This window comes from Stylophora pistillata, chromosome 1, assembly GCF_964205215.1.
Source record: "Stylophora pistillata chromosome 1, jaStyPist1.2, whole genome shotgun sequence".
In the NCBI taxonomy this organism is placed as follows: domain Eukaryota; kingdom Metazoa; phylum Cnidaria; class Anthozoa; order Scleractinia; family Pocilloporidae; genus Stylophora; species Stylophora pistillata.
Window position 1 is genome coordinate 11,224,941 of NC_142519.1, and position 12,235 is coordinate 11,237,175.

General features: G+C 37.1%; 2 protein-coding genes across 2 annotated transcripts in view; one reads left to right on the forward strand and one right to left on the reverse strand.

The window, feature by feature from the left end:
* Nucleotides 1–39: 39 nt before the first annotated feature.
* LOC111336983 (COP9 signalosome complex subunit 4) lies at nt 40–7,237 on the reverse strand. Its single transcript, XM_022943183.2, has 10 exons — nt 6,951–7,237; nt 5,056–5,207; nt 4,561–4,664; nt 4,120–4,273; nt 3,270–3,420; nt 2,131–2,215; nt 1,951–2,036; nt 1,701–1,816; nt 801–885; nt 40–391 (listed from the first exon to the last, which is right to left on the reverse strand). Exons 1-10 carry the CDS (start codon nt 7,102–7,104, stop codon nt 258–260), a joined length of 1,221 nt encoding a protein of 406 aa, XP_022798918.1. The 5' UTR covers nt 7,105–7,237; the 3' UTR covers nt 40–257.
* Nucleotides 7,238–7,340: 103 nt separating this feature from the next.
* LOC111336984 (mitochondrial carrier homolog 2) overlaps nt 7,341–12,235 on the forward strand; it is a 9,164-nt gene continuing 4,269 nt past the window's right edge. The window contains exons 1-8 of the mRNA XM_022943184.2: nt 7,341–7,517; nt 9,400–9,484; nt 10,158–10,215; nt 10,506–10,554; nt 10,697–10,750; nt 10,870–10,905; nt 11,506–11,563; nt 11,744–11,795. Of these exons, the coding sequence (XP_022798919.2) occupies nt 7,371–7,517; nt 9,400–9,484; nt 10,158–10,215; nt 10,506–10,554; nt 10,697–10,750; nt 10,870–10,905; nt 11,506–11,563; nt 11,744–11,795 (539 nt within the window). The 5' untranslated portion in view covers nt 7,341–7,370. The remainder of the gene's footprint in view (nt 7,518–9,399; nt 9,485–10,157; nt 10,216–10,505; nt 10,555–10,696; nt 10,751–10,869; nt 10,906–11,505; nt 11,564–11,743; nt 11,796–12,235) is intronic.

Consider the following 12,235-nt stretch of genomic DNA (forward strand, 5'->3'; position numbering starts at 1 on the left):
AATGAACCGTGATCTCACCAAAGAATTCACCACGGTAAATCAATTCTCTAATACAAAAAATTTATTTCAAGAGTTAAAGAAATTGTCAGATTTAATACACGAACAGCAATCACAAACTTACAGAAAATCTTATTCCACAGCACTTTCTTCCACGTTTAACGTTTAGGAAAGGAACAATAAATCGTCGACAGTAACATCCAATGTGCTTTTCGCATGCATGCTCTGTCCTATTTACAGTTGCCACTTAGCTTGAAACTTCAAGATATCATTTGTGATTCATTGTACTTAGCTGCCCACTCTGGAGCAAAACTGTTGATCTTTTCTATCACGTTGTTGACCTGAAAGCACAGATTCTGAACTTGTCTATCCCACGAGGGAAGCACCTCTTGAGCTGAGAAAAAAAAAAGGAGAGAAAACATAAGGGGAACTGCGTATTCTTCCTGGAGGTCTACATAAAGATTTCTACGACTTCATCAGGGGTAGTCTCCTTCGCAGCCGTTTTTTTTGGGCTTTCACGCAACGCTCCCCCCAAAGAATAGGGGGGAGCGTTGTGTGAAAGCCCCAAAAAAAAACGGCTGCGAAGGAGACTACATCGGGGGTGGCAAACGGTAAGCGGTAAGCGGCAAGCGGCTAACAATGAACCACGATTAATTTTCGTCTCCTCGCTTCACTTGTGATGCCTTTTCTCCTTCATCATAAATGCCATCATAAATGCCACCAGATAACAGTAATGGTTCCAAATATTTGTTGATTACCTCAGACCTAAGTATAGAAAAAGTCATTGAAAGGTTGATTCTTACTTTCAAAATGCACAACTCCATCAATTTGATCTATAGATCCAGACATGCGTCCTTCAGAAATCATCTGGGATGCAATCCTCTCGGCCTAAAATAGAGTGAAGAGTATTGTTCTCCTGTCTTACCATGTTAGCTCAGCCCCAACAAGGTTCAGAGGCTGGCATTTTTTCCTAGAATGAGAAAGATGCCTACCACACCTACTGGTTCAAAATTCTAGCTTACACTAGGATGAGGTAAACTATACAAGGCAGAAAATCGAGAAAGAGCAGGTGGGGCACTAGAACTACAAAAAAGCATCCCTTCTCTCCTCCCCTTCACCCTTCAATTACACCCTTGCATCAGTGTGCATATTCTCCATAGTGTTCTCTATACATTCCCTTTGGTTCTGACAGTGAGAATTTGTTAACAGTCAAGAGTTTCTTTAGCCTGTGATAAATTCCTTTATTCTCCTGACCTTAATGTGTGATTCAGAAATTTTACAGTAAGGAGAATTTAGATGCTAGTCACTCTTGGGAGTCAAAGGGTTCAAATGTAAAGCTTGAAGTAGCATGTAATGGGTTAGAGTCCCATACTAAGGGGACTACGGGTACTCTCTGTTGCTTTGGGGCACAGAAACAAAGATATGCTATCATTGCAATGTTGGCCACATGGTTCCTGAGTGGAATTCACCAGCTCTAGCACGAGAGGAGCACCTGACTATCACTGAAGTACTGTTTGGATTTTACCTCAACACAGTTATGTTTATATCAGACACTCTAGACTCTGGCACAACTCCATCTGTGTGCCATCCAGTGGGGTTGTGATTTTCAGGATTTCTTGCACCATCATAAAAGTGCTGACTCAGGTTTCAAAGTGTACCTCAAGATTGTATTGAATTTCACTGACTATTATCACAGAAATTACCTTGGTTGGCGGTATTTCCAATAAAGCTCCGAGTTCCTCAAAGGTGATGTTATTATAGAGTTTACTGGCAGAGAGTAAATTGTGTTCAATAACAGCCCTGTCAAGGATACTCGAACCTTAAAAATGGAAGAAAATAAAACTAATTTAGTCCAAAAACAACTTTAAAATACATTGCAGTCCACTATAAATTTGTCAAAGAATCACAGGGAAAATAAACCCAGACTAACAAGTATTTAGTATGAATACCCACCATCTGCAGTTGACGCTTTTTGATGAGGCATTAACATGGCAGCAAATTCATGAAGTTCTGGTCCACGAATTATCCTATCTAAATACCTTGGAGAGAAAAAGAACTCATCAGTGTTGATAGATGCACGATAAGACTTGTTTGTTGGGTTTGTTGCACAAGATTATGACGGTGAATATTTACATTTTTTCAAGGATTCCATAGGCAGGTAGGTGCTGACAGCGTTCATCTTTAAACAGGTTCGCAAGCATCCTTGACCTTTGCTGCCCTGAAAACAAACAGAACAGATAAAGTATGATGAATTAACTAACTCAGTCCTTCCAACGCTTACCCCAGTTCTGGTAATGTTAAATAGCAAAGAGTTTAGCTAGTTCTCCTGAAGTGAGCAGCTTGTTTCTGAGTTTCCCTGAATGTTGGCAAGCCCTCAATTGTACTTAAGGGTGGATATAGACACCGTGAAGCTCCAACGCTTTACAACCCACAATCAGTAACCATATTCTCCCTACTCTTATCTATGCATTTCCTAAAGTACTGACAAGGAGAATTGGTTTATCAATCAAAGCATCTTATTAGGTTGGCAATCATTTCCTTCAGTGTCACATTCTTAGTGAATTACTCGGCGGTATTACTGAACTGGTCAGTCTTGAGGCATAAAGGGTTAACTGTCTTCGGGGCTCAACACTAACTTTTCAACTTACTACCCAGGTGGCTGGTGACATCTTAGATTTTACGACAATTTCAGTTTATTTACTAGCCAAACTGGTTGATGGAAATCAAAAACTACAAGCCAAAACTGAATTTCTACTAGTCTGTGGCTAGTGGGGCTAGTTAGTGTCAAGCCCTGGTCTTGTCCAATAACACAACCAGGGCTGAATCCAGACCTCTTGATCCAAAGTTTTTTAACGAGGATGTTTTAACAAGTTAAAAATGAAAATTGAAGTTCTAACTGCTAGAGCTAACTGCCTCCTGGTTAGCTCAATTGGTTAGAGCGCCGGATTGTGTTGTGCGGGAGGTCAAGGGTTTGAGCCCTGGCCAGACTGATACTCATGGTCTTAAAATAAGTGAGGAGAGCTTACTACCTTTCTATAATCAAAAAGTGGATAGATATTCTAGTATTCTTGGATAAGGACGAATAAACCATAGGCCCTGTCTCCTGCAGGGTTAGGGGTAGGAGACGTTAATTTCCCACCCATGAGATAACTGTGTAGTGTATGTCCTCCCCTGGGGTGGGATGGGTGGGAATTGGCCCTGAGAAGCCCCCATGGGGAGTGGTCAACTAACATACGTATGTATGTATGTATGTAGATAATTCCTGTCAATACCAGCTGAAGCAAGGATAGCACATATCAGGGCATGCTTAAGGGCTGTCATTCGCTCATCATCATGTATTGCTGTATTGTATGATAGGTCAAGGTAGCGTTGTGCAGCTTCAATGAATTTCCGTTTGTAGTCCAAAAGACGAGCATAGCAAACCTGCAACACAATAAGTGTTGTATAAAATATATGTTAACTTCCACAAGATTGTCAAAGATCCTGGAACCTGATCAATTTCTCTGCCGAGTGCCTTTGTTAGGTTTTTCAGAGCTGACCTTGTGCAATATTCAATAACACTCCATGTACATTCATTTGAGTAAACTAAAAATAAGAATGTTTCAATACTTTCATCAGTCACAACTTGTGATCTCATGTTACAAACGGCGATATAGTTCCTGTCACTTCATTATTTCAAGCCTTTCAGAGACATAAGACAGAAAAATTTTTTATAAGGTGATCTCACTGGGCCCACACCCTCTTAAACAAATCATTCCTGAAAAGAAAAATACTGCATGCAATCTACATAGGAAAGGGTGCTCTCACCCAAAGTTAATACCCAACACTTGTAAATAGGTTAATTTTTAAGTATGTTTTAGTTTAGTTTTAAATATATTCTAATTAACTTAAGATATGTTTTTATCCTTTGAACTGAAATAAAGACTGTATTAAAATTATTATTATTATTAAACAAAAGATTGTGCATTGCCAAAATAAACTGCAGAATCAATGTCTTTGTCTTTAAATTTTGAAGGCTATTCTAACTATTCTTCTCTTCTGACTATAACGTCACTCTTTCAAAAGAGCAGTATAGGGAGTTACATGGCTAGTTCTATCTAAAATGATTAGTTTGATTGGTACCTTGTAAAGTATCTGTAGTTTCTCTGTCTTTGTATCTGCTTGGAGGATTAATGCTCTGTTTATGTATGCTTCAGCCTGAACAGGATCTTCATCCTCCAAATACAACTGTGCAATCTTCAGGTAAGTTTCCAATTTATAATCTATTGAATACTGCCTGCAAAGAATCACATAAAACAGTCATAGTTACCTAGAATGTGATGGTCAGTCAGTTAGCCAGACCCCATCCTTCAGGACAATATCAAAAACATTATTATTATTATTGAATTGTTAAATCAATAGTTATTGACAGAGGTAACCAGAAAGTTGTAGCCCTGCTATAATTGTCAGAACATTAATTAAAAGCATTACGATTGGTCATTGTCAATAACAACTCTTTGGCTTTCTTTCATCTCACATAATCACAAAGCACATCATGAAACAAATAAAGCAAGTGCACCAAACCTTTGCCCTGACTCCACAGGAATTCCAGTGAGCACCCTGGCAGCTTCTCGCCATTCCTGGCAATCCTCATATATTTTGGCCAAATGCTTCCTTATTACTGCAACCTGCAAAACAACAAAAAAGAAAAATGAAATGATTTCCATAATGATAAAATTGCCAACTTGAATCATCAGAAATCTAGCCTTTTGTAAATTGAAATATTGACAGAAAAAAAGCTGGACAATAATGATCTATAGGAGAAAATGAAAGTAGAAACTCCAAATTCCAAAGATATATTTTCAAAAAAAAACTATAATCCATGCTACCAAATGCTGCACATATCGCATGTCTCATGAATTGAAAACAGGAATATAAACATGAGACATGTCTCAACAAAAGACTCTACCTCCTGCTGCTGCAGTTCGTCCCATATAAAACATTGGCTAGATTGGCTATTATAACGTAGAGTATGATTCAATTCACTCCTTAAAAGCTTGACAAATTAATTTTCCTAACCTGTTCCTCAAAAGATATGGCTCTTGGTTGTAATTTGTCCAAGACAAAATGTGACACCTGCTTTGCACAAGATGCATCCATGTTTGGAATGTGATTACAAAGTTCACTTAAAATCTGTCTTGATACAACAAGGCTTACATTTTCATGAACCACTGCAAAAAATAAAAGAAAATGACGGAAAACTATTTCATTTATAGTCAAACTCAGAAGGATGTGGCAGGGAAGTGATTCACATTCAACTTTTTGTGCCCGTGTTCAGCTAAATTACCATTTCATTCAGTCTAAATCCAGTCTAAATCCCACAGGTATCAACGAACGCTTTTCATTCCACCAATTTATTTGTGCTTTTCTTGTTGCCATGTTCCCACCAATCACGTAGCTCCTTTTCTGCCTTTAAAACCACATACAACCCACAATTCCTCTATTCGCTCTGACGAAGGGCTAATGCTTGAAACGTCAGCTTTTATATTCGTAACAGTGGCCAATTTACCATTTCAACTTTGTTGATATAAAAAAAAATTATTCAAATTATAGCATTTCATTACACTTGTTCTCATTAGTAGCGTACTTAGGGAGCCTTCATTATTTATGGCAGGGGGAGGGCTGGCAAGAATAATGGGGGGAGGGGTCATGATAAATTCAGGAACTAAAATAGGGGGTCATTAGGAAAATTTGGGAATAATGTAGGGGGGTCAAAAGCTTTTTGTTGTTATATATCATCTACAAATGTGGGTTTAAGTTTGTAGAACATTTCTACTACCCGTCATACAAGATATAGGGAACAATAGCTAACTTTGCATACACTGGAAAGCTATTCTTCTTCAAGCTATAATAATAGTTATTTCAAAAACTATATTACAAGATTGCAGTGAAGGCGAGCTGAGTGTAATATTTACAATAGTATTAACAATAAAAAAAAACAATAAAAAGGGATAACAATGATGAGATGTTCTAAGTTCTAAGTTATTTACAATTATATTATATAGGCTAGCCATGAGCTTTTGGCACAATAGGTATTCTTGGCAAGCTATGATTGTAGTGGGGCAGCAAACACAGAATATTAGAAATACACGAACTGGTCTTGGTATCTAGAAAACGATGTGCCAATACTACGTCCAGACCGAGTGCGATGAGTCAATTCCATAACTGGTATGATGTGCTCCTGACTACTTTCCTTAGTCTCTGAAGAATCACTACTGCAATACAAAATTACAATGTCATCCACATAGGATATCTCTTATATTATGTTACCCATTTTGTATCAACTTTAGATTTTAAACTCTAAAACTGTATTGTTAAGGTGTTTTGCAATAAAATTAAATATTTGAAAGATGTTTTTCACTTCTTTTAACCTAGCAGCTTTGATAGTCCTAGGGGTGGAGAGGGGGGCTAGCTATCTTTACAATTACAACTAAAGGGGTCATGACATTTTTAATTCTTATAGAGCAGGGTAAGATATTTTGTTTAGTCTCACTGAAAATCTTGCCAGCCCACCCCCTCCCATAAATAATGAATGCTTCCTTACTCCTTTTTATGTGACATGTGATTAGTTAAGAAAATTATCCGTGATACGCGACTTTGTACAAAAATTCCGCGTGATGTGTGATTGAACCCCCCCCCCCCCCCTTTGCCACCCTCTTGCAGTTGGTGAAGTAAAATAAACAATCTTTCCTTATCAATGCAAGGAAGGCCATCTAACTAACGAAGGAAAAGCATGTGACTAAAACACAGACATACTTAAATAAAATGTTAACCAGAGGGATAAATGAAGGAAAAAATAAAACGATAAAATCGCCACTCTTTACGATGTGCCCCCCTTTTCCCGGTCGCTCATCCTCCACCACTGGCCAGCTGAATCTAATCAATAACTTACTATATATGTTTAACAAACTTACAAGCTTCAGTGAAAGTCTTGAGGCCTTCCGTGAGAGATGGCTCTTGAAATTTGAAAATTTTCTCCAAAATTTCGCGATATTTCCCTGTAATATCCTTATGGGAACCACCAGCATTGGAGAGAGTGTGTAGCATTTGCTTCACCTGTGCCGCCATTTTGATTCACTGCTGATCTTAAGCTTTAGTGGGGTGGGGTGGGTAGCCACGAGGAGAAATTTTCACATTGGAAAAAGGAGGAGAATGCGAGTATCAATGTAGAATTTCGAATATCGATAAGCGCAGTATTCAAAGAGATTTTTAGGAGAAAGGTAACACGAAATTGAAGTAGGCTCACTATCAGTTTTTGAGTGTCCCGCCCCTCCCCCTGAAACAAAACGAAGACGATCAAATGTGCTCAGCCTCACTCTCGCGAAAAACTCAACATGGCGGCTGCTAATGAAGGTAATGGAAGTGGACAAAGTCTGGAAGATCTCTTGGATAACGAAGGCACAACAGCTGGTGCTCTCGTTTTAACTGCTTTTATGACCACAGCAACTCAGCCACTAACATGTGTTCGACTCTTGATGCAGGTAATAAATAGATTATATGTCAAAAGACCCAGTAATATTTCACTGTGATACTTCACCGGCACAAGGTTCAACCTATATAAGTTTGCGTGACATCTCTTAGCATTCATATTTCTTACCCACAGAACCTCCCACCTTCATTTCGTCAGGGATGTTTAGGTACAAAAGTACCATATTGGCTTCTTTTCATAACAATTTTTAAATATTCATGAAGGGAACAAATGGTGAGGTCGAGAGGTGTTCACTGAACTTAAGGCTGGATAAGGACAAATGTACACAGTCGACAGGAATTTCTCTTTGAATTGAAAAAAAACCTCTTCTTATTGGCTTTGGTAATATCATTAAGGGTAAAAAATGTAAAATCATGTAGGGTAGAAAATGTAAAAATTCGAAGTGAGGGAGTGGTTGCTTTATCTCAATATACAGTGGAACCTTGGTTTAACAAACCTCTATATAATCAAGTCCTTGGTATAATGAACAATACTTAAGTTTCAGCCCAGCTAAGTTTACAGTAAAATGTATGCCACTGAACCTCGATATAATGAACCCTCGATATAATGAACTAATTTCCCCTGTCCCTTAGCACTTCATTAAATTGAGGTTCCACTGTAATGGGTTCCATGAAGTCGGGGGGGGGGGTGGGGTGTGAGTCAGTGGTGTAGCAAATGCACTGGCTGATTTTCAAAACTAAATTACTTAACCAGTGATTTCTGAAATACTTGAAGAATGAGTTAGATAACAGCAATTTACAATATAACAAACAGGTAAATGAAAGTCAAGCAAGGAAAGGACAGCAAGAACATACGTGACAGTTCGAAATGCCAGAGACACTCTAGGAAAAAATCTTACTAACAGACATGAGCACTTGTTTAAAAATGCTAATACAGTGCGGGAATTGGAAACTAGGAAACCATTGAAAGAGGTTGCAATAAGTAGAGTAGAGTAATAATTAAAAGTGATCATATTTAATTATGCTCACTTTGGAGGTTGGTTAGCTGCATCTTGATATGCTTTAATGTGACAGTGTGATGTTGTTAGTGAGTTTCATCAGTGCTGATCAATACTTGGCTGTGTAGCCGCGTGATGCAGTTCCAGTCCAGGCCCTCAAATGGACCCTTGCTCACCATAGAGTCTTCAGTAGCTCAGTGGTTAGAGCCTCCGACTAGATCACAGAGGGTTGTGGGTTCAAGTCCCACCTGGGGCTTGGATTTTTTCTAATTACATTAAAAATTGTTTCATCTTCATATATTTAATTGGGTAGTAAAAATATGAAATAGAACAGATTGATTGTGGTAGAAAGATCCTCTGGAGTTTGTTGATAATAATAAGATCAGGGTTTAAGTCTACTCCCCTGTTGATTATAATTTTGATTCAGAAGGATCTTTTTGGGTTCATTTCAGATGTTGTGCCATGTACTGTATGATCTTTGCTTTACATATGAATAAAATACAGAAAAACAGCATCATTTTAATCAATTTGATTTGGCAGGTTTGTTTGGTTTGGTACTCAACACCAGATCAGCTAGTGCTGGCTCAATTTCTGATATTAGATCAGCATTTGGGCATGCAGTGATCTTCTCTTGTATTAAACCTTGCTAAGCAAACACTTAATGCCATGTTCAAATGAACATTATTCTTTAGAAAGTTATCTTTTTTCTTTCTTTATTAGATCAACAAAGGCATAAAATCTGTCTTAGTTGCCTTCCTAAAGTCAAAATGAAAATATACTTAATTAAAGGAGGTTCAGAACAAGTCATGGATTGCAAGGCATTGTAAATGGAAAGTTATTTGAATGTACAGATCATTTAACTGATCACCGGAATTGTATTTTACCTTGTACTTTTATTCACTGAGGTTTTGAAATAAAATGATTTCTTTTTCCTCAGGTTGGGCATGAACCAATTTCTCCAACTGAGTCAACAACATTTTTAGGAACTAAGGTCTGGCGATTACCAAGCTTTTTCCAGTATGGTAAGGAATTTAAGAAGATAATATTCATTCTTTTTTTAATATTGTTTCTTAAACGATGTAAATAAACGTATTATAATTGCATGAGCTTTAAGGAGACTGACACATGGGTTCTCTTTGGTTTGAATCAATCAGAGCAATTATCAGTTCAGTGTTGACAGCAATCTGGGATTGCCTTCAGCTGGTTTTATTTTTAATTATTTCTCTCAGTGATTGGTCTGAAAAACTTCTGCCACCCTCTCAAACTATCAGATGCAAAACTGGAACCAATATCAACTTTCTCACTTTCATTTTACCACGCAGTTCGCTTTTTTTCCATTGCAAGTTCTCATTTGGCTTCATGTGATATTTATATTAAATTGTGATAAGCTTTTTTTAGTATTTACGTACTGGCTTTGGTTGTACAGCTACAGTGAAAAAGCATTTTAATGAAGTTCTGATTTGTTTTTTTGGCAAATGACCTAGTTTTGTCCTTTGCAATGTCTTGAAAAAGATTCACTGTTCCTGTAATATAAATGTATTCTTTTTTGGTCGGCATATGAAGATAACAACATAATTTTTAGGTGATAATAAGTGTTAGAGTAGAGAAGCACCCTATAGTTGACATGATAATTATCAAGATAATTGTGAACCCTAACATGTTATGTTTGGTATTTTTTGCCTTATAATCCTGCAGCAAATCATGTGAAGAAGATGAATGGATGGAGTGGACTCTACAGTGGATTATTACCAAGGTGAGCTTTATATGCTTTGGTTTCCAGAAGTTATATATTTTTTTTTTTGTTCACAAGGAGAGAGAAATGAAAAATATCATTAAGACTGAAATGCTAGGAAGCTTTTCCTCATTGCTATACCAAAAATGATGTCATGCAGAGTGTGGGATGGATTTTTGTATGTTGAAATATCTGCTCTCTTCTTGGCTTTATGTGATGAAAACCCCTCTGCTGTCTAAGGTAATTTTTATCATTTTTGGCAAACTTTATTTCTGGTGTTAGATTTATTTTCTCTCTATGATTATTGTCAGGGTCTACTCGTCTATGATTGGAACTCTTGTAAATAATACAATGCTACAGGTATTACCTTGAATTAACTTTGATTATGATTTTTATATAATTATACCGCATTCCTTTGACAGTAATTTGATTTTTCCAAAATTTAATTTGTATTTCTTAACCTTACATCAGTTGTGATATAATGTGAATTGTGTTGATATAGGCTATGGGTAAAAAAGACAATGCCCTTGTCCCATTGGTTCCTCCAGAAAACAAGGTGGGTTTGCTACTTTTTAATTGTATTTCATTTTTTTGTTAACCTTAGATTAGAATTATTTGAATTGTACAGCCCTGTACATAATTAAAATGTTTTCTCTGTTATTCTTGTCATTTTAGAGCAGGCAAGAAGAATTGGTAGAGTTTGTTGAGGAGGTATTTTAACCAGTTTTGCTCTTACTGTTTGCTTAAATGGAGAAATCTGACTTTTTGGAATGGATTAGCTCAATGGTTTGTACACCAAACTTTGGAATGAGGGGAATGGGTTTGAAATTGGAATAACTCTTTACACCCTAACATCAGTTTGCATATTCTCCACACTTCTCTCTATACATTTCCTAAGGTGCTTACAAGGAGAATTTGTTAAACAATCAAGAGCTTTAGTTGGTGATGACTTTCTTTATTCATGTGTCCGTAATGTTTGATTCAGGGGTGATATTGTAAGGAGAAATTAGATGCTGGTCACTCTTAGTGATCAAAGAGTCAAGGAGGGTCTCTGACACACTTTGCTACCTGTTATTCAACCTGTTATTCGATTGGAGGAATATAGATTGTTACCTGTAAAAATTATCAGGGAAACTTGGTGGAATACTGGGTGGAGGGGGTATTTTGCGATGGATCAGGATCACATCTATCTGAAGTTGTAATACTCAAGGTGGATTCATGTGACCGGAACAAGGATGAGGACTGTTAGACTGGTCTGGGTCACTTACCTCTTTGCTGATGTCAAAACTAACAGAACTGTTCCCTTTTTAGACCTGTGTACAGACTGTGGCAAAATGCAGTGGAATAATTATCAGTCACCCATTTTATGGTAAGGTGCTAAGATTGCACCTTAAATTTCAAGTGAGGATGAGACATCAGAGCTATAATTCAAAGATAACAAAATTAAAGTAGATAAGTAGTCTAGAGTTGCTGTAACTTTTTTTTTATTTTGTTTTTGTTTTTAGCATATATGGATTGACCAATGACACCTCTCTTATTAAATTTCTAGTGATCTCGGTAAGAATGATGGTTCAGTTTGTTGGTCAAGAAACTGTTTACAGGTCAGTTCTTTTCGTGCAGTCCACTTAATAAATTCAGTCTCTAATCGACAATTCTTAAATTTCAAGGGCTCAGTTTTTTAATTGGCTGATTTTCTTAAAATGTAACCCTCAAACTCCCAAGATCTGATTTTCAGTTTCCCTCTTACTGCCACACATTAAATTGTTTATTACATCCATTTTGAAATCACTGGTGGTCCCTGTAATCTTATTTGCTCTAATTGGTGCAATTTATTCCCGAATCGCACCATTTTTTGCTCAAAATCGCATCATTTTACGCTTGACTGAGTTTTTGACACATGACATCAGTCTTTCTGTTTTGCATACAAAATAAGATGTAAAATCGTTTCCGGTTCCACCTATTATTTAAAAACCGGCTCAGTACTGCCTCAGTAAAATATTTGAATTGAACAAGTCCTGTATTTAGATGATTTCAAAATGGA